General features: G+C 44.9%; 1 protein-coding gene across 2 annotated transcripts in view; it reads right to left on the bottom strand.

Moving 5' to 3' along the window:
* Positions 1-23033, bottom strand: part of Coro1c (coronin 1C) — a 75620-nt gene that overhangs the window by 42451 nt on the left and 10136 nt on the right. For both annotated transcript variants that reach the window (XM_057764258.1, XM_057764257.1), the window contains exon 2: positions 5974-6173. In XM_057764258.1, coding sequence (XP_057620241.1) covers positions 5974-6168 — 195 coding nt within the window. In that variant the 5' untranslated portion in view covers positions 6169-6173. The remainder of the gene's footprint in view (positions 1-5973; positions 6174-23033) is intronic.

Raw genomic sequence — 23033 nt, 5'->3', positions numbered from 1 at the left:
TTTTGACCTGGAATCAATCAAATTTTCTTCTCCCAAACATGACAGAAACTCTAGAGTAGTCCTCGTCAAACCTAGTCCTGAGACTTGGGTCTTAACATCATAAGGCAGTCGTTGCAAAAAGTGAATTGGGTTCTCTAGTGCGTCTAGCAAGCGCTATGCACCATTCCTGCAAGAACCGAGACAATGACCAGTGATTGTTTTCTGTACATTCTGAGAGCATTTGCTCTTTTTTTTTTTTTTTTTAAATATTTTCGAGACAGGGTTTCTCCGTAGCTTTTGGTTCCTGTCCTGGAACTAGCTCTTCTAGACCAGGCTGGCCTCGAACTCACAGAGATCCGCCTGCCTCTGCCTCCCGAGTGCTGGGATTAAAGGCGTGCGCCACCACCGCCCGGCTCTTGCTGATTTTTTTTTTTCCACCAACTGATAGTTGAAACAGACTACAAAATGAGTTAAGACTGGAGTTCACAGCCACAAAGCAAAATCCCTACAGTCTTATGTTCGTTCCCAAGGTAGCAGGAGAAACTAACTGTGCAGGAGCCAGTGAGGTTGCTCAGTAGATACAGGCTCTTACAGCCAGGCCTGACAACTGGAGACCAATGCCCAGGACCTACATGGTGGAAGGACAACTTCCACAAGTTGTCCTCTGACCATCGTAAGAGCAATCACTATGAACATCACGCACGCACGCACACGCACGCACATCTATCTATCTATCTATCTATCTATCTATCTATCTATCTATCTATCTATCTATCTATCTATCTATCTATCTATCTATTAAAATAAATAAATAAATAAATAAATAAATAAATAAATAAATAAATAAATAAATAAAGGTGCTGCCCAGCAACACTGAAGGGACAAAGAGACGACAGTGGCACAAAGTTTAAAGAGTCCCAGTCACACCTAGCCTATCAAGGCCTATACCTCTCCAGACAGTCACTGCACCAAGGAAATCAGTAGTCACTCCAAGACACAAAGATCCTTTACAACAGAATAATCAAGTGGGAGGGAGAGGCACCAGGGGGACAGGAGCCTGCAGTGTGGACCTCCATCCTAGCTGGAGAGCAAGTACACACAGCTCTAAGAGCACCCTCCACCCTCACTTGTTAAGGCAGGACGGGCATGTTCTCTGAGGTCCAAAGTTCATGTGTATGCCTAACAGGAACTGCTGCTTGTTGTGCTTGAGTCTCCATGATTCATAGCAGGGAGGGGATGTTTCCTTCAGCTATGCATCACAAGTATGGCTACTCTACAGAAGAAAGATTGTTCATGCTAGCCTGGCAGACTGTCAGGGGACTGAAAACCTGCATGCTGGAGACAGGGCAGCTTGGATACTTGTGACAAGGGAAAAACTATTCCTCATGCTAACCAAAACCACAAAGCCTTTATGCATTTGGCAAGACTGCCATGTCTTATTCATTCTCGGAAGGACTGAAGAACAAGAAACACACCAAACCATACCTATACAAGTCAGGGTAGAGTGGCATGCCATGGCGTGAGCAACATTACAGACAAGCCAGTGCTCACGTGGGCTAAGCCAACCCACCACACTTTAGCTGAGTACGCTCCTTATTCCTCAGCAGGAGCTTCTAACAATCACTTTCTCTAATAAAATCATCTAAATAAAAAACTCATAAATCACATGCTTAAAACATGATTCAACATGCTGACTGCTCATGTGTATGCCAGTTCTTGTGCATGAGCATACACACACACATACACACACATACACACACACACACTTACTTCAGTATATTTGTCCTTGTTATTACTAACATTTTGAATCTTAAGTCCTAGAAGACAGAGACTGTCTAACTCATTTATATTCTCTGAGGATCTAATCACAAGACTCTCAGATTACAATAATGTGATTTACTGTGGGCAGATATTAGCTTTTAAATGTTAGACTCTCTGAAAGGTCATGATACCTTTGATCAGTATGTACACACTCAATATTGCTGTGTGAACAGAGTCCCAAAGAATCATCAGAAACCTCTGAGAGGGACTAAGAGCATAACTAGGGACTGGAGAGATGGCTCAATGGATAAGAGATCAATGGTAATGGCTGCTCTTCCAGAGGACCCATGTTCAATTCCCAGCATGCACAGAGAGGCTCACTCCAGTTCCAGGGGATCCAACGACCTCTTCTGGCCTCTGCAGGCATTGCACAAACATGCAGACAGGCAAAACACTCAATACATATAAAAATAAATAATTTTTTAAAAATAAAATCAAAGTCACATCGTACTCTCATTTCTTTCAGAGTAACTTTAGGCTGTAGCAGGCAGAGCAAGCCGGTGATCACCAAGAGCTCAAGTCCTTGCTATCTTTTCTTTGTCTTCTCTCTCTTTGGGTAGGACAGGGTGCTGAGACAGGATCTTACTACGTAGCACTGGCTGGCCTGGAACTAACTATGTAGGTTGCCTCCCCAGTGTTGGAAATAAAGGTGTATACCATCACACAGGGCCAGTAGCAGCAATCTGATACTTTCTGGTGCAGATCAGAAAACTGACCACAGTGCTTGGGGTGCAGGGTGGTAAGATGCAGCTTGGTGACAGAGATCTTAACTAGCAGGAGTCAGGCCTGAGGTTTAATGAGGGGGATGACCACAACAAAAAGTAGATTCAAATCTTTCTAAAGGGCAAAAATGCTGGCAGTGCAGGCACTGAGTTTACAAACAGCAAACCAACGCATCACATGTGATGGTCAAAAACAATGAAATATCAGCAACAATGTAAAGTCCACAATCCATACGCAAATACCTAGGGTTACATATAAATTACAGGGTAGGTATTTCCTGCCAACATAGAGGACATGGATGGTCCTATTTTCTACAGCTATTGATGCCTAGCAGCTAGCAACACCTTAGGAAGAACAGAAACACCAGTGCCAGCTGACACCCAGCCTCATGGCCAGGCCTTGCTCTCACAGCACAGGGCTGTGCAGGGGCACCTCTTGAGGGCCTCCAGGACTGACCACCACCCTTTCTAGCTGGGCAGGGACCTGGCAACTGTTCTTTAAAAGAAGGGGAAACAATGGAACACCAACATTTGCTTTCTGGATTCTGAATACTGAACCCACACAGAAACTGCCTCAGAGCTGATGGCCTCAGGAGAGGAAACACACTGAGAGCATACAGAATTACCAGGGGGAGATACACACACACACACAAACACACACACACACACACACACCCTTTAAGTGAGAGAAAGAGAAATAGAGGGACACAATGACAGATCGATGTCCCACTACAAGGTGACCCAGCCAGAACTTGATTTCACAGCTTTTCAGTTCCCAGACCTCATTTTTTCCTCAAAGCCCCTCTGACACAAAGAGTTAACTGTGCGCATTCATGTCTGAAAAGCAGAGTGCCTGTGAGCTTGCTGAGGAGAGAAGTCAAGAATATTGAACACTGATCTACCTTCCAATGCTGTCACTAAGTTCACATCACTGTTAACCCCCGGAACAACAGTTTAGGACAAAGTCTTACAGCTATGGAAGGAACCTAGACGACTTCTCCAAAGGAGAATATATGTGTATCTGTGTATGCACACATGTATGGTTGCATTCACCTGTGTGTGTGCACAGCGGAGGTGTCTTCTATTGTTTTCTACCTTATTTTTAGAGACAATGTCTCTCAGTGAGAACTCACCATTGTCGACAGACAGGCAGCCAGTGAGCCCCTGGGCTCCTCCTGCCTTTGCCCCCCTAGTGACAGTGTTATAGACATGCATTTTTGGGCCTAGTTTATCACATGATGCTGAAGATCCAAACTCAGGTTCTCATGCTAACAGTTATCCACTAAGCCATCTCCCAGACAAAGCATAACAAAGTTCAAAGGGCTCCTCTATTCTCATTCCCGTGAGGATAGTTACAGAACAACACAGGCCACTTAATGTAGGTAAGAACCATACCAAACAGATCTTCTGGAAGTGCTGTGAATTTCAAAGTCTCCCGTGGTTTACAAAAGCAAAGATGGACTCACTGAGCCTTTTGCGGATGTGGAATCTGAAGGAACTGTCTGAGCTCAGTGGAAGATTAGCCATTCACAGTTTATTTTGGGCTCCTTAATTGGTTTGTTCCAGTTCTTTGAAGAAAAGAATGTCTTGAATTTGTCCCTCAGTTTATAAAAAGAAAAATGCTTTAACTCCAAACAGACCATGAGTCCCTGACCTGGCTGACAAGCTGTGGTTGTCCTCTCAGATGGCCGCCCTGAGCCATAGTAATAAAAAGCCATCTTCCTGAATGCGTCTCACTACTAAAAAAGAACACACAGCTTGAGAGATGGCTCAGAGGTTAAGAGCACTTGCTGCTCTTCCAGAGGACCTGAGTTCTCCTCTCTTACCCATACCAGGTGCCTCACAACTATCTTCAGCCTCAGCTCCAGGGGATCCAATGCCTCTGGCTTACATGTGCCCTCAGGTGCATGCATATGCTTACATGCACACAGACACTTAACTTAGGTAAGGACCATACCAAATAGATCTCCTGGATGTGCTGTGAGGGTCAAAGTCTCATGTGCAAAAGCAAAGATGGACCACTGAGCCTTTTGTGGATGTGGAATATTCCTTTACACTGTATGAAGATGTTACTGTGATTAGTTTAGCAAAATGTGAAATGGCCAAAGGATTTTCAGGACAGAGAGAATACTGGGTAGAAGAAAGGGGAGAAGTCAGACACAGAATGAGTTGGACACACAAAATGGGACAGAGGTAAAAGCCATATGGTACAATGTAGATTAATAAAAATACAAGGTTAATTTAAGTTATAAGAGCTAGTTAAGAACAAGCCTAAGCTATCAGTCGAACTTTCATAATTAATAAGAAGTCTTAGCAGGCAGGACAAAAAAATCTGCCTACATCTATATGTAATTAAAAGCAAACCCTTGAAAAATAAAGGAACACACTAAACAGATGCATGGGCAAAGCACAACAGACACTCAGTGCAAACCCACTCCAAAATCAGGTTAAGTTACCATGGTATGGCATCAGTCAATAGAAACAAAGGTACCAAAGTAGAAATATCTCCAATTCATGGCAAGGTTCACAGTTGCCAATTAGAAGCTGCATGGGAAATGAGTGTTTGCTTTGTTCCCTGAGCACCCATCTCCCTAATTCTTTGGAGAGCTGGTTCAGTTGTGTAATAAATCCAGCCACAGAAGTCAAACACAAATGTAAAACAAACAAGCTAGTCATGAACACCCAAGAGGAACTCCAGGAGAGCCAGAAGTTTCCCCAAGGGGAAACCTCCACCTGATATGGAACAGTACTCTACTGACAAAAAAGCTGACTTCACCGTGTCTGCTTTCAGAGCCCATGATACATAGTGAGCTGTGCCCTAGTCCACATGGCTCAGAAGCAGATGTGAGGGTGGGCAAGGTCCCCATGCACAGCAGGGAACTGGCGGTACTCAATGCCTGCATCTTCACATGGTGGTAAGGGCACTAAACCCTTGCCTCCATCCAGAGTTTGGGACTCACCAAATCCCTTTTCCTCCTACTGCTAAGGAGAAGAGGTGCACATAAGCTCCACCTCATGCCCATCTGGGACAGGGCTCAATGGACAGAGCCACTCAGTCAGGGCCTTTCAGTCTACATCGTGTTAAACAGCTTAGATCCTATGCTGTGACTTATTACCAGAGCTGGGATAATCTTGAATCCTGTGTGTCTGTGTGAACCCCTCCAACACCTCTGCCCTGGCAGCAGGGATGGAACCAGGGTCATGTGTACACTAAACAATGAGATACAACAATCTACCATTGAGCTGTAACCCATCTCTCGGAACATTTTCTTGAGTTCACATTCCACTTACAACTCAAAATCCAAAAGGCCAGGGGCTGAAGAGTTGGCTCAGTGGGTCAGAGTACTTGCTAGCCCTTACAGAGGACCTGAGTTCAGTTCCCAGCACCCACATGAGGCGACTTAGAAACCAACTGCCTGTACCTCCAGCTCCAGAATGGGGCATCACTCACCTTGTGCAGAGGAAGCACCAGGAAGGCTCCTCCCCCACTCGCTTCTATGATGATGGCAACAAATCTGGGGTTGACAGCACAAAAGGAACTGTCCCAGGTCACTCGGGAGACTCGGATGTCATCATAGCATTGGTCGTTTTTCACCGCCTGTCCAAAGACATGCCGGAACTTGCTCTGCCGCACAACTCGTCGCATCGTGTCTGCAAAAAGAAGAGAGGAACACATGAGTAAGTATCATGGGCCATAATTGGCAACAGGCAAGCTGGCAAAACAGAACACCTTGGCATTCAGTCTAATGTCCTAAAAAGTAGTCAGACTGCAAACCCCAGTTCCCTCTGCAGCATACACAGAGAGCAATAGAGCACTGCAGACCGTGTAAGGACACGGAGAGCACTGCAGACCGTGTCAGGACACGGAGAGCACTGCAGACCGTGTCAGGACACGGAGAGCACTGCAGACCGTGTTAATAAGACTTATAACACCCAGAGCCAGTCCATAGCTTTAACTTACGATCATGAATGAAAATCCATCTTTCAGGGATGGGTGGAAAAGCTCATTCTACCCTTCCTATTTTGGAGATGGGAAAATACCAAAGGGAATATACCTTGTAGATATGAAGCTAAAGTCCCAAACAAGTTATGATCTGGTGGCTTTCTCCTCGGCCTGCAGGGTCATTTTCCAGTTTTTACACATCCTCCCCTCCCTGACATCAGCATTCCTCTGGCTGAGCGTTGTGCTGGCTCCCCAGAGCGACTACACATTGCCAACTATGCAGACTCAAGAGACAGAAGCAGTTGCCCTGCCTCCAAGTGCCTGCTACTATCCTCCCGAAACAGGCTTGCCCTTCAGAGCAACCCAAACCAACTGCTGGCTGCTAAGCATCCCAGTGAAGAATGGGAAATCCAACCTGAGTCAAGAGCCAGGTCTTAGAAAAAGGAGAAGCAATTAAGTGGGAAGTGGTTGATGGGGGCTACCTTACCATGACAGTGACTCTGGCAATCCCACCCTGCATGGAAAAGTTAGGAGCCAGGTACTGGTCTAGAAGTCAGGGCAGTCAAAAACAGCCTGACGACATGATGATGGTGGCAGCTGGACAGAAGAAACGGAACAGGCCACAGTGGAAGAGAAAGGAGACCATGGAGAGGGTCTCATGTCAGATCACTCAACATCTGGCAGAGTAAGCTAGGCATGGGGAATGTGGGTGACAGTTAGCTGGGGTCCTTGGCTCCTCATGGGTCATTTTAGACAAATCCCACTGGGTTGCCAGATGGACGGAACACGGAAAGCTTTGTGCTTCAGGCCAAGGCCCCATCCACTCAGGTTTTCTAGCTGGCACTTGATGTGATTTTCCCGTCTGCTTCTGTATGGCATTCTGCTCAACAGACAAATGGAACGTGGATAAAGCTAAGTGGAACTGGCATGTGGCCAAACTCTGACAAATCTGTTGAAAACCAGATCACTGTGAACAGAAGAGGCCAGCACCTGTCCATTTGTGCCAAGTGGGACATGTGGTGGGCAATTCTATTTCTTGTCCTCTAACAGCCTCTTGTGTAGCCCTGAAACCATGCTCAGATGCAGAAAAAGAGTTTGTTTATGCCAGAACCTCCTGTCTTCACAAGGCTTGTGTAGACTGTCCTCTTTTCCTCTTTGCAATGCTGGGGCGTGTGGCTAGGCAGAGGCAAAGGTCCGGTGGCAGATCGCTGAGCCCCGTGTTCTGCAGCCCAGCTGCCGTCTGACCTTCCCTGCTGACTACTGGGATGTAAACACTTTGAATGCTTGGTAGAGATGCTAAGGACTAACACTCAGCCAACAGCCTTCAATGTGAAATCGTGTGAGTTCCTCAGGCATGAGTCAGACATAGCTTCCACTGTGGCAAAAACTAGAGGCACACACCTCCATACTGGTTGCTCTCAGAAGCCACCGCCCTCACAGCCATCAGTATTACAAGCCACTAAAGTTGGAGTCCCCACCAGCACCCCCCAGAAAGTGTCTCAAAAGTCAGTTTAAGGAGTTGAGAGATGGCTCAGCAGTTAGTGTCTCTACTGTTCTCTCAGAGGCCCCATACTTAGTTCCCACACACGTCCAGCTGCCTGTAGCTCTTGCTCCAGTGACTCCAACACCGTCCTCTAGCCTCCGTGGGTACTCGAACTCATATTCACATACCATAAATAAAAATAAATCTTTAAAAATAGTTAAAACAGAAAAGAAAAAGACTATACTAGATTAGTCAATGTTTTTATGCATTAAAATATTTTACAAATTGATAAAATTAAAACCAATAGAAAAAGTCTGTGACTCACACCTTTAATCCCAGCACTTGGGAGGCTGAGTCAAGTGGATCTCTGAGTTTGAGGTCAACCTGGTCTACAGAGTGAGTACCAAGATAGCCAGGGCTACACAGAGAAAAAAACTCTGTCTAAAATCATATAAAAAGGCCACAAAACAAAAACCAATAGAAAATTAGGCAAAAAAACAAAACAAAACAAAACAAAAAAACCACAAACAGGTAATACACACATAGACAGAGAGAGAGGGAGAGACAGACAGAGAGAGAAACACACACACACAGAGACACACAGAGAGAGGGAGGGAGGGGGGGAGAGAGAGAGAGAGAACTCACCACCATTCCCTCTCCAAATCCTAGACCTATGACAGCAAAGGAATAAGTGAATGTGAACACACAGGATTAAGACAGGAACCGAGCCCCCCAGAGAGCAGACCTGACAACAAACTTAGAAAAGCCTAAGTCACTGGATGATTGCCGTGGGCACCTCCTACACTCAGCTGAACATCTTAGGACTGGTGCATACTGTAAATCCCTAGCATAAACAGAAAGGAGAGCTGGGCGTAGTACCGCAAACCTGCACGGAAGGCCAGGATCTCAAGGTCATCCTCAGTTTACCAAGGTAAAGCGCCAGCATGGGCCACTCAGCCTTAATAAACCAAACAGTCCTCTTCACCTTACATGACGTCAAGCTCACTTTCATTCTAATTACATCTGGGTAAAAGGAAACACGTTTGTAGGTGGAGACTGTTGATTTCTTTCCCGGCCATCCAGACCCGAATAATCATATAGAAATCATATTAATTACAACACTGTTTGGCCAATAACTCAGGCATATTTCTAGCTAGCTATTACACCTAAAATTGACCCATTTCTATTAATGTGTGCATTGCCATGAGGCTGTGGCTTACCGAAAGGTTCCAGGTCCTTCTCCTTCATCCTTCTGACTCTGCCTACTTTCTCTCTATATCTCTGATAAGATTTTCCGCCTGGTTTTACTCTGCTAAGCCATTTTGGCCGAAACTGCTTTATTCATTAGCCAGTAAAAGCAACACATATACAAAAGGGCATCCCACATCATAGGTTCTTACAGTTCAATAGAAGAATACAATTTTAGCCGAGAGCACAGTGTGAAGGCGCAGCCAGCTTTCCTGGCCTGAGCTGACTCAACCAAGCAGAATTGGGGCTTGACAGGGAGTTTGAGCCCATTCATGTTCAAGATCAAATCTAATCTGAGCCCAGCTGTCCACCTGTGACACTGCTGCTTCGGTTGCAGAGAAAGTCTCCAGCCCTTCAAACACAACAGAGAACAGCACTACCAAGAGCAAGCTCCAGGACCTGTGAGCATGCGTGTGAATGGCACAGAGTCTGGCCACAGTTCACTGGGATAAGCCACAGACCCTGTGTCAGTGTCCTGCCTGAAAGTGGGACAGACACATACATAAAGCTGACATGATGGTTACATGAGCACTCCACGATGAGTCATAAGAGATGGCTCTGCTACAGCATCTAGTATCAACACACAAAAACCATCACTCAACAAATGTCACCATCCTAGTAACTGGCCTAAAATAATCTGGACTCAAACTCCAGTTCTGCCACTTGTCAGCAAGTTACCTTTACCCTCTGAACCCAATACCCTCATGTACAGAATGAAGAGCGTGTGCTTGGGAAAGCAAGCTGAAAGCACAGTCCAGTGGCTCCATCAGCAACCCACAAAGCAGAGTTGATGCCACTTCACAAGCGCCTCCCAAGACTACAGAGCACGAGCACTATACGCGACCTGAGCTCTATGCAAAACAAGATGTCTCACACACATTACAAGCCAACACTTCTCATGAGCATGCGGACAAAACCCTCAGCAAAATGCTAGCAAAGCATGTCCTGCAACACATGACGAGGAAACACACATCAAGACCAAGTGGGATTTACCTCTGGTAAATGCAACGAAAGTTGATTCAACATACGAAAAGTGACTGGTGGGACCTACCACACCAATAGAAGAGAGAGAAAACTTACGTGACCACCACAGACACAAAGCATTGACAAACCATGATAGAGCACTTAGCAGAGGAGGAATAAAAGGGGACTTCCTCACAATAAAGGGAAGAAGGAACGAGCACACCTAACACAATGTCCAGTGTTGAAAAGTTACTCTCTGAAACATAAACGAAACAAACTGCACTCTGGCCATTTCTACTCAGGACTGCACTGCAGGAAAAATGAACAAATGCAGCCAGGTGCAAGAACCAGGAGCAATGCCCAACAATCAGCTATGTTTCTATACATTCACAACAGGCAATGCAAAAATAAAATTAAGAAACAATTCCAATCACAACAACATTAAAAGGGGGGCAATGGTGATGCATGACTTTAATCCTAGTACTTGGGAGGCAGAGGCAGGAAGATCCAGTACAGCCAAGGCTGTTACACAAACAAAACCAAAAAAGAAAAAAAAAAAAAAGGACTATACGTACAAATAAGCCTAAGAGGAGTAAAAGACCTGCACACTCAAACCACACACCACTGCAGAAAGAAATTAAAGAATAGAAAAGCATCCCATGCTTGACCACTATTAAGACAGCAGGATCGGCTGGGTGGTGGTGGCACAGGTCTTTAATCCCAGAACTTGGGAGGCAGAGGCAGGCAGAGCTCTGTGAGTTTGAGGTCAGCCTGGCCTACTAGGACAGCCAAGGTGACACAGAGAAACCCTGTCTTGAAACCCCCCCCAAAAAAAAACAGCAGGATTCCTGAAGCTAGGTATAGATTCCAGGAAAGTCTTCTAGAAGCTCAGGTAAGCACTTCATAGAAGTGGATGAACTGACTCTAAAACTCACATGGAATCACAGAGGAGCCAAAACAGTCAAATAACCTTATAACTGTTAAAAAGGACACATTAGGAAAACTCCTTTCCTAATGTCAAAACTCACTACAGGGCCAGGGGAGTGGCGCACATCTTTAATCCCAGCACTTGGGGGACAAAGGCAGGTGAATCTCTGAGTTCGAGGCCAGCCTGGCCTACAGAGTAAGTTCCAGAACAGCCACAGAGAAACCCTGTCTCAAAAATACAAACAAAAAGACAAACAAAAAAATGATGATGATCAAAAGTGTCAAGGGCATAGATAAAAGAGCAGAAACTGTACAGTTCCCAGAAGCAAACCTTCCTGGCCCTGGGTGGCAAAAGACCTTAAGTGCAACACTACAAGCAACAAAAGAGAACAGAGCCCTTCGCAGCCTGCACAATAGCTCAGGAAGATGCTGGCAAGAACAGCTCAGCTCACACAGCACTTGACATATAAGGAATAGGACCTGAATTTGTCCCCCAAAACTGATGTACAAGAGCCGTGCATGGTGCACACTTGCAACCCGAGTGCCAGGGATCAATAACTGGACTGCCCCAGGTCCCAGAGAGGCTGTCTCAGAAAAAAAAAGGGGGGGGGGCAAGGAATGACACCAAGGTTGACCTCTGGCCTCCCTGAAAACACACATGCACCTGTATACTCACGTGCATGTGCGCAGGAACACACAAAACAAAACAATTTAAAATATTGGCGTACTTAAGTCATTGAGCAAATCAAGGAAATAGTCAACAGATTTCACAACAAATTCCAGTCAGCAGGGGGCAATGAAAATGTCTTCTAATTTCCACAAAATATAGCTGGATGTGGCGGTGCACATCTTTATTCCCAGCACTTAGAGACACAGGCAGGTGTGGATCTGAGTTTAAGGATAGCCTGGTCTACTTAGTGACTTCTAGGCCACCCAAGGCTATATAAGGAGACCCTGGTCTCAATGCCCCTCCACCCCGCGAGTGCCTCCATCAACATGCACATGCACTACAAATCTAAACCCCTTACAAGATGCAATATACCACCCTACCATAATTCCAATAAGATGGCAGCATGCTTGAATGGGTTTCAAAGAGTAAAAAAACAGAATGCCATTACCAGCTACTCAACGGGCTGAAGGAGAAGAAGCTTGTGTTGAGGCCAATCTGGGCTACATAGCACAGATGTGACAGGGGATGAGTGGAAGAGGAGGAGGAAGAACAACAAAAACCCACCACAGTCAGATGTGATGTCACTCACCTGTAATCTAGCACCTGGAAGGCAGAGGCAAGATTACATTATCCTTGGCTACATATACATAGCAAGTTTGAACTCAGCCTGGGTTACCTAATGTGCCAACTAGCTTTATGTCAACTATAGACATGTAAGAGGAAAGAACCCTAATTGAGAAAATGCCTCCATAAGATCCAGCTGTAGGGCATTTTCTTAATTCATGATTGATGGGGAGGGCCCAGCCCATTGTGGTGGTGGTGCTGGGTTCTATAAGGAAGTAGACTGAGCAAGCCATGGGAGCAAGCCAGTAAGCACCACCCTTCCATCAGCTCCTGCCTCCAGGTTCCTGCCCTGTTTGAGTTCCTGTCCTGACTTTCTTCAATGATGAACAGTAATGTGAAAGTTTAAGCCAAATAAACTCTATCTTCTTGAGTTGCTTTTGATCATGGTGTTTCTATAAAGCAATAATAACTCTAAGTAGGACACCTGAATAGCCCAGTAGAGAGTAAGCTTGCAGCCTAGGCTGTCCTCTCTAAGTAGGGCTGGCTTGAATCTCAGAAACAACCATCTGTCTCTCTGCCCTGGTTTCTAGGTTAAGAGTGAAGCCAGAAAAGAACTGATTATCCAGCAATCCAGACTTTTGTTTTGTTTCTTAAGACAGGAACTCTCTATGTAGCCCAGGCTAGACTCAAACTTGCAATCTTCCTGCTTTGACTAACCATCTGTTGGGATTCTAGGCCTGTGCCACCATCCTCTTAAGGTGTTGGTAGCAGACAGTATACACTACTACTTTTGACTCCAAATAAAGAAAACCTAAACCCTGAAAAGTACTATTCATTATTCTTAACACCCAAAGAAACAAAAACATAAACAAAAAACCACTTCAATTTCCTTGTATTTTGGGTAGGCATGTAACCAAGAATGACCAGCAAGGACCCCTCATGGCTAAGGGCTGACTAAGCTGTAATGGCTCTCATAATCGCCACTCCCAAGGCTGCTGACAGCATTAAGCCCCGAAGACTGAATGGCAGGCATCACAAGGTCCTGCAGTAACTTCACAGGGAGTACAATAAGTGTATTTGAGAGAAAATACAAGTAAGACAGAGCTGTTATACCGCAATGGCATAAATAAAGTATACTCAAAACACCCGAGTAAATGTTTCTCTATTTTCTCAGTCTACCTCTACCATAAACAAAGGACAGCCATCTCGACATTTTCCTGTTTATTGGGAAGTCGTCTAAAGACTCGTGCAGGTGTATTTCTATGATGCGTATAAAAGGAAACACATCCTGCAAGACACACACAGGAAAGCCCCTATTAGCGAAGCCCTGCTAGCAAGTCTGCAGACACCATCCCGGTACATCGGAGTCCACAGCAGATCGCTCGGATTCCCTCAGCCAGGAGCAACCACAGAAAGGCTCCAAAGAGTCCATGAGGGATAGGTCACACCCTTTCCAGGCATGTTTCAATGGAGACTAGATGTTATTTTATATTTTATTTTACTTTTGTATTTTTCAAGAAAGGGTTTCTCGGGGCTGGAGATGGCTCAGTGGTTAAGAGTACTGACTGCTCTTCCAGAGGAGCCGGGTTCAATTCCCAGCACCCACAGGGCAGCTCACAACTGTCTGAAGATCCAGTTGCAGGGGATCTAACACCTTTGTACCAATGCACATAAAAAATAAAGTTAAATAAACCATAAAATATTAAAAAAAAAAAAAGAAAAGAAAAAGAAAGGGTTTCTCTGTGTAGCCCTGGCTGTCCTGGAACTTGCTCTATAAACCAGGCTGGCCTCAGAGATCCAGCTGCCTCTGCCTCTCAAGTACTAGGATTATAGGCATGCGCCACCACTCCCCAGCATGAATGTGTTATTTTAAAAAGAACAGCAGGTGGCTAAGAGATGGCTCAGCAGTTAACAGTACTGACTGCTGTCCCAGAGGGCCCAGGTTCAAGTCCCAGGACCCACATGATAGCTCACAACTGTCTATGAACACCAGTCTAGGGAACCCAATGCCATGGCACACAAGTGATGCAAAGACATATATGTAGGCCATATTTATTTATTTTTTATTTATTTTTTAAACTGAAAAGATTGGTAGGACAGCAGCTGAGTCTGCTTAAGAAGTAAGAAATGCAGTAACCTGTCCTCTTATGCAGAGCACATTCACAAAAGCAAGAAGAGTTCCTGATTAAAACATGGCATCAGGAGGTGGGTGACCTTTTCAATTTGTCTTAAAGCCCATCAGTGACATTCTAAGAATCCACAAACCAAACATTTTTACTACAGTCAACATTAACAACTTCACAGGACACATTTAAAGGAAAAAACAGGCCGTGTGTAGTAGCTCACACCTTTAATCCTGGTATTCTGGAGGCAGAGACAGATGGCTTTCTGTGAATTTACAGTCTAACCTGTTCTACAAAGCAAGTTCCAAGACAGTTAGGGCCACACAGTGAGACCTAGTTTTGTTTTTTTTTTAAAACAAACAACACTTACCTAATTTAATATGCATTATTTAATGTGTATGAGTATCCTGTCTGCATGTTTGTCTATGTACCACATGCATACTTGGTGCCCAAGGTCAGTTCCACTTGCTGGCTGTGTGACTTTAAATATAGACCTACAATGTGCCTACACTTTATAAGTATAAGTAGAAATGGAAAAGCCAGAACACAGAAGTGGTTATAGATGGACTACACTGAAATGAAGCCAAGAAAGTAGTAGCCACTATCTAACTGTGTTCAACTGTGTGAGGACAAGGAATGATCATAAAGGACTAGAAACAGCCGCGAACATGCACACACATGCACACTGACACATATGCTGACACACACATCCATCAAAACTGCAGTCCTTAAAGGCAAGTGTGCTGACATTACTCTACGTCTTGACGCTTTTTAGAACCTTCATGTTTTACAGCTTGTCCTCATTTTAGGGGACAAGTTAGATACAACCTCACAAGAAACATGAGCACTCACTGAAAATTCAGAGTAGACGGTGACACCATGCAGATGTCTGCTCCACATCACATCTGATAAGAAAGGAACTGTGGGTGATATGAGCATGATGCAACTCTACAGACCAAGAATTCGTGCTCGCACATCCAGGAACCCTCTGGGAAGCGCCATCAAAGAGTAAATCACCTAAGGTGGAATATGGAAGAATGACAGATACTAGGAGACAGCCCTAGTTCTCCAATGCCAGAAGTACAATTCTTACTACAGAGCTCGCATGCAAAGATGCTTGTTCAGAATCCCTCCCTCTCCTAATCCTCTGCTTATCACCACTGTCTTTATGATAACAACCGCCTCCCCGATCCCAGGGCTCTAAAGGACTGCAGGAGAGGCCTCCATCTGAAGACATCTGGGCACTCCCTGCCCCAGAGAACACGAGGTGGCAGCCCAGAAACCATCCAAGGCTGTGGGCATCTCCCAGAGACCTCAGTCAAGAGCCAAATTAACCCCACAAGTGCTGAGGCTGAGTGAAGAACTTTTGCAGGCTATACTGACGACCTACTTTTTTTTAATCAACAAGGGGGTGGGGACTGTGTAGACTGTCTCAGCTTGCTAAATCTATTTCTCACTACTTAATCAATGGAGTTTTTCTTGCAATAAAATTTTAATAATTCTTTGGAAATTTTATTGTTTCAAGAAATGAAATTACTGAGTTCTCCAATCTGAATAATAAGATAAAATAAGAAGGCATGTTTATAATGAACCTCTTAAGACTAGTCACAGAGCTGGGCAGTGGTGGCGCACGCCTTTAATCCCAGCACTCAGGAGGCAGAGGCAGGAGGATCTCTGTGAGTTCGAGACCAGCCTGGTCTACAAGAGCTAGTTCCACGATAGGCTCCAAAGCTACAGAGAAACCCTGTCTTGCCAAACAAAATACAAAAACAAACAAACAAAAAAAGACTAGTCACAGATAAAACTAGCAGTGTCACAAAACAAAACCAGTCCAGGCATAACCCTAGCCCAGGAATGCTGAGGTGGGAAGGCCAGGGTGGCTGGCTGGCCTGGCAATGCAGCCAGACACTATTTCAGCTTTTCAAAGACAGCTTCAGCTGAGGATTTCTGGTCATCTTTTGATACCCTATGCCAGCAGGGTTACAGGAATACACACTCCTGATGATGTGTCATTGGAAGCTGCAGGTGAACACAAAGAACTATGGTTCTGATGACAAGTTTATCCTGACTGCCACCCACCTACCTAAGTCATTCTGGTCCCCAGGTTATTGTTTCTTCAGTTATAAACTAGGAAACTGAGATGTACTGTTTCTTTACCATCATGCAAAGCCCAAGTCTACAGGCTGTCCATCACTGGAACTCAGTGCACACCTCCCTAGGAAACATACATGGCCACTGAGAGCAAATTCATTGCTGGTGTCCACAGGGTCCCACACAACACACTCAAACGTGAATGCTGAATAGGTCCTTACATCTCTTACTCATTTGTTCAACAATGACTTTTAAGCCCTAGCCATGTGCCTGGACCATGCTGGACACTGAGGGAAACTGACAAGCACCTGCTGTCATAGAAGTGGCCCTAGAGCTGAACTCGAGGTTCATAAGCAGATGTGAACTGGACAAGAGGAGGACAACTGCATGGGCGTCTGCATCAAGAGCCAAGCAGTCTGAACACGGCTGCCTTCAGAAAGCCTGAGCTTTCTCTGAGCATGGATGAGGCAAAGAGAGGATAAGACAGCAGCACACTTGGATCACACGGCTTTAGGTCATGTTACAGATTTCATCTTTACCTATAAAGCATTGGGAGGTACATGCACTGCCACCCACACACAAACACACCACTGTTGAAAAGTCCAGTGTACAAGGTGATCTGATGGCATTTTTAAAGCCACTCCTTTTAAATGGAGACTGGATATAGGTGGGAGCACCTGAGAGCACTCAGGGAAGCACTGTCCAGGCCAGAAGTGACAGTCCCAGAGGAACCAGGAAAAAGCCTACTGTGTTTCAAATACTAACTGATAAGAAGAACATCAAAACTGATCTTAGCATTTTTTTTAAAAAAAATCATTCATTGTGTGACTGCAGAGGCATGAATGTTACTGCACATGTGTGGAGGACAAAGGAGCACTTGTGGGAGCTGCCTTTTCTCCTTCCACCAGGATTAAACTCAGGGGCCAGGCCTGCATGGCAAGCCCTTTGAACCCACTGAGTCATCTCACTTTTGATCAATGCAGACAGATTGCTGGGAGTGCGCCCCTCCCAAAAGAAGAGCCAAGAATGGCTGACCTCCCACCTCAGCAGCTGCTTCAAAGACCCTTCTCACCATGGCCAGGTGCTCAAAAGCAGGACAAAAACAATGGCCTTTCACACTGACAGCAGGGTCTGCTGCTTTAGAGTTAGAGTGCATGGGGCTGAGGTATAGCTCAGGGGTAAGACATCTGCCCAGCATGGGGGAAGCTGCAGATTCAACTGTCAATCACCACACACACACACAGGAGAATAAAAGAAAAATTCTCTCGTCACAAAGAACATGAAACATAGTATCAGTGATAGTAAGACTCTAATAAGGAACTGCGTTTATAGTCTGTAGGAATCTCTAAAGACTACCAGAAATAACAAACACCTACAGATACACAAATGTAGTCATCTCTAAAAATTGCCAGAATGACAAACAAACACCCACAAATATACAAATGCAATTGCAAACCAATTCATTTTTGTTGCCATTTATAACACTGAAGCCCACCGTTTTTCAGACTATAGTGTATACAAATGAGCTCTTAGTGACTGGGACGGAACAGATGAAGCAGTGATGCTCTGCCCTACCCACTCACCTGCACTTCAACTCCTTTGGGGCTAGACTAGGAGCCCCCACAGGCTTCCTCTGCACCAACTTCTCCAGGGTAGTGAGGGCATTTGCAAGGTGGTCAGCATGTCAAAGGAAGGCGCACTGAAAGGAATTCTAACCCTTATGTGGATACACACCATGGCTTTTCCTGAATCCACTTTGACAATGATTTCATATGATTGCAAACTTTTAGTTCTGTTTAAAGCTAAACTCACTGGTCAGAGCTAAAAAACCAAGTTGTAAGCAACTCCAGGTAGCAAGGTGCAGTAAGCGGCCTTTGGTCTCAGCACTCCAGAGGTTGAGGCAGGAGAATCTCAACCTCAAGACCAGCTGAGGCTACACAGTGAGTGTGAGGCAAGTCTGGGCTTAGAGCAAGGAGCTGGAATATGGAGCAACCCATTCTGCAAGAATGTAGGCATGAGTTCTGATCTCCAACACCTACATAAAAAGCCAGGGGTGGCCAGGCAGTGGTGGCACACACCTTTAGTCCCAGCACTCGGGAGGCAGAAGCAGCTGGATCTCTGTGAGTTCGAGACCAGCCTGGTTACAGAATGGATTCCAGGACAGCCTTGGAGAAAGCTTGTCTCAAAACAAACCAACACACAAAACACCCGGGGGTGACTGCATGTGCCTGGAACCCCAGACTGTGGGGTTCCACAAATAGGCAAGTCCTGAGAGACTTCTGACCAGCAAGCCTGGCTGAAAAGGCAACTTCTGGTTCAAGGAGGACCCTGTCTCAAGGCAGTAATGCAGAGACCAGTGAGGAACATTGCAGACACTGACTCTGGCCTCCACACATGGACATAGGCGTGCACACTCATGTCCAACCCACAACAGACAAACTCTCAATACTACAATATTTTGAATTTATCCAAGAACTCAGCCAAGAAAATTTGTAATAACCAAAATGCGGGCTGGCGTGATGGCTTAGTAAAGATGTCTGTGGTTAAGCCTGATAACCTGAGCTCTAAATTCCACTCCCCAGACCCACATGGTTGGAGAGAACCAATTCCTGTAAATTGAACTCAGAACCTCTGGAAGAACAGTCAGTGCTCTTAACCTCTGAGCCATCTCTCCAGCCCCCAATTCCTGTAAATTGTTCTCTGACCTTCAAATGTACTCAGTGCCCCATGTGATAAATAAATATGGATTGTTGTTGTTGTTGTTTTGTGGGGAGGGTTGAGACATGGTTTCTCTGTGTAGCCCTGGCTGTCCTGGAACTCACAGAGATCCACCTGCCTCTGCCTCCCGAGTGCTGGGATTAAAAGAGCGCACCACCACCACCAAAATGTGTTTTTAATTTTTAAAGAAAGGAAAATACAAGTAAGTCTCCACCTACAAGTGTGGCATGCAATCATTCAATTATTCAACTTACACTTATTGAGCACCAGCTGCATGCAAGCCAAGTTATGCTGAGAAACAAAGGCACAAAAATATTAAACATTCTTTTTTTTTTTTTTTTTTTGGTTTTTCGAGACAGGGTTTCTCTGTGGCTTTGGAGCCTGTCCTGGAACTAGCTCTTGTAGACCAGGCTGGTTTCGAACTCACAGAGATTCACCTGCCTCTGCCTCCCAAGTGCTGGGATTAAAGGCGTGCGCCACCACCGCCCAGCCAATATTAAACATTCTTAACCTTCAAGAAATTCAGAATATAATGGTAACGGTGTTCCCAGTCTCTAACGAAAATCAAACTCATACTTCACTTAACAGTTAATTTCTATTACTTTAATCCAAAAAGTAATTAGTGCTAGCAGAGAAGCTACTGACGAGCATCACAAACTAGCATCTACCTCTGTAGCACTGTGTCTAAATAAACTACACTAGCATCTACCTCTGTAGCACCATGTCTAAACTATACTTTTTTTTTTTTTTTGAGACAGGGTCTCCCTCTATAGCTAGACTGATCTCAAAATCACAACAATCCCCCTGCCTCCACGTGCTAGGCGCTAATATTACAGGTGTGAGCCACTATGCCAGGCTACTGCAAATCATATATTTACATTCTACTCAATACACACTGAATGGGGGCTGGAGAGATGCCTCAGCAATTAAGAACACTGGCCGCTCTTTCAGTGGTCCTGAGTTCAATTCCCAGCAACCACATGGCAGCACACAACTGTTTGTAATCCAGCTCCAAGTGAGTTGACACCCTCGCACAGATATACAAACACGCAAAATACCAAAGCACATGAAATAAAAATATAGATTTTTTTAAAACTACACTGAGTGAAGGCAGATTCTATTATTACAACCTTCATCAGTCTGAACAATACCACCCACCTCAAACTGTTCTTCCCCCTATTTCTCCTGTTCTAGGTCAAACACCATCACACACACCTTCAGGCATATCCTTGTTCTGAACACTCCATCAGCACTGACTTTCCAACACCTGTCTCCCAAATTGCCACAGGGTTCACTGTCTATCCAAAGAATATGCATGAGATCCACAGAAGCTTGAGACACATTTTTTAAATCTTTCTGAAAGACCTTGAATCTCAGCACTCCAGAGGCAGAGACAGAAGGATCTCTATGGATTCAGGGCCATCCTGGTCTACATAGTAAGCTACAGGACAGTCATGATGACATAGAGAGATCCTGTCTCAAAAAAACAAAAGGACTACAACAACAAAACCCTTTTGTACACTTTCAGGGTAAAGCAACACATTAAGTCGCATTAAACTTTGTAAATAAGAAACCGCATAATTGTACCAGGAAAAATCAAGTTCCTGGCCCTTCTTCCTACACTTAGCAGCATGGGATGTCTGAAAAGTGAGCTATAAGGGAAGCAACAAAAGCAGTCACTTTCCAGTCACTTTCCACCGTGTGACGTAAGCAATAACTTTTTGGTACATGTTTACAGAGGAGCAGAAATCCAGGCAGAGAATTTCTCTGGCCACTGCAAGCTTGTAACCATCACCACCCTGCCCTAATCATCTTCCCAAAGGTCACAGGAGTCACTTTGACTTCCAGCTAAAGTTTTCAAATGGAAAAGAGAAAAGAAGGAGGAAGAGGAAGGTCATGACTATTTTGAGAACACTAGCAAACTCTCTTTTATAGGTAACAGTAGGCAGAGCATCTTCCCTTCCAGCTGTTGGGGCACCCTTGCATGGGTCCAGCCTGACCCCCTTATCCACTCAACTGTTCTCCTGAAACCGTGGTACCCTGAACACAAATAGTTCATACAAAATCTGTTCATCGGCAAGGAAACTCCTTTTAAAAACTACTAGGCTGGCCAGATGGTGGTGGTGCATACCTTTTAATCCCAACACTTGGAAGGGAGAGGTAGGCAGATCTCTGTGAATTCAAGGCCAGCTTGGTCTACAGAGTAAGTTCCAGAACAGTCAGGGATACATAGACAGACCCTGTCTCAAAACACCAAAAAATAAAATAAAATAAAATAAAATAAAATAAAATAAAATAAAATAAAATAAAAAATTACTAGTCTTGAGAGATGGCCCAGCTGTTAAGAACATGTACCCTCTTGCAGAGTTTGATTCCCACATTGGGTAGCTCACAGCTGCCTGTAACTACTGCTACATCTTTGGTCTATGCATGTTCCAGCACTCATGTCCAACAACTCCACCAACACACACATATAATTAAAAATAAAATACATCTTTTAAAAAAATTGTTACCATGAAGATAGGGATGTAGATAAGCTTGTAGACCTAGCAGGAAGCCAAGGATCTGATCCTCAATAACACATAATGCTTATTTATAATCCCAACATTCAGGAAACAGACAAGATGATCCTAAATTCAGGGTCATCCTCAGCAAGACTGGGCATCTGTGAGTGGAATGATACAGACTGTAGCTGTCCAGCAATAAATTCCTGGTTAGTCTGTGATAACAACAACCATCAATGAGCAAGAGAGAAAATAACTCAAGCCATTTGCTTGGTTCCCACCATTCAGAGGTCGGCTGAACTGGGGAAAAGGAGCTTCAAAGGAAGATGGAGATGAAGGTAGATGATGCTCCTAGGAGGCCAGAGTAGACAGGAGACCTTGGGATGCATGTCCTGCGGAGAAAAGTTAGGGCTTAGAGCATGGCTCCTACTTGTCTACCAAATGAGTCTTGGCAAGCAAGAACCAGAATTCCACTCCACCATTAACAAGCTTATACTGTTGAAGAGTCTCTCCATGTAGGCTGGAGATTTGCTTATGATGCTGAATTTATACTTCAAAAACCATCTGAGTCCCAAATACCCAAGTCAGTCTCTGGACCACAACTTGTTCTGGGTTGACAAGGGACTTCAAACATGATCTCCAGACAGAGGCAGCATCTGGGTTTGGGGACATTCAGAAAACTCCATGGTCACAGCTAGTCCCCTGATGATGTAGCTCAGCCCAGGGCATTCAAGTCACCCTTAAACTGCATGAGACCAAAGTGGCAGGCTCAGAGAGGGGGAAAAAAGAAAATCAAGCCTTCCAACTTTGCCGCTGAAGTTTTGCAAGAAAGCAGCAGTGGTCAGCACAGGAAAGAGCCTAGGGCAGCTACTCTACTCCTAGGAGACAACGGGCCAGCAAGACGGTCCAGAGAGGAAAGGCACTGCCATGAAAGCCTGCTGACCAGAATTTGATCCACCAATTCCACAAGCTATCCTCTGAGTCTATACCCACACCACAGCACGTCATCCTGTGACACAACATGCACTCGCAGAGTAAATTTTAAAACTTAAAAATAAAACAGATAACACATCTTACCAAATATCATCCAAAGAGCAGCGGCCTGCCCTTGCTGGCTCCAGTCACTCTCTTGCTTGCCAAGAAAAACTAAGATGACAATGTTTAGCTAAAGATACTACTAACCACAGAATGAATTCACTGGCTCACTTTACAGCAACAGTTCTCATAAATTCCAAGTTTGGATCTCAGCTCAGGCACCTGCATTCATATGCACACTC

The sequence above is a fragment of the Chionomys nivalis genome, chromosome 3, assembly GCF_950005125.1.
Source record: "Chionomys nivalis chromosome 3, mChiNiv1.1, whole genome shotgun sequence".
Classification (NCBI taxonomy): domain Eukaryota; kingdom Metazoa; phylum Chordata; class Mammalia; order Rodentia; family Cricetidae; genus Chionomys; species Chionomys nivalis.
This window is presented reverse-complemented; position numbering and strand designations above follow the sequence as displayed.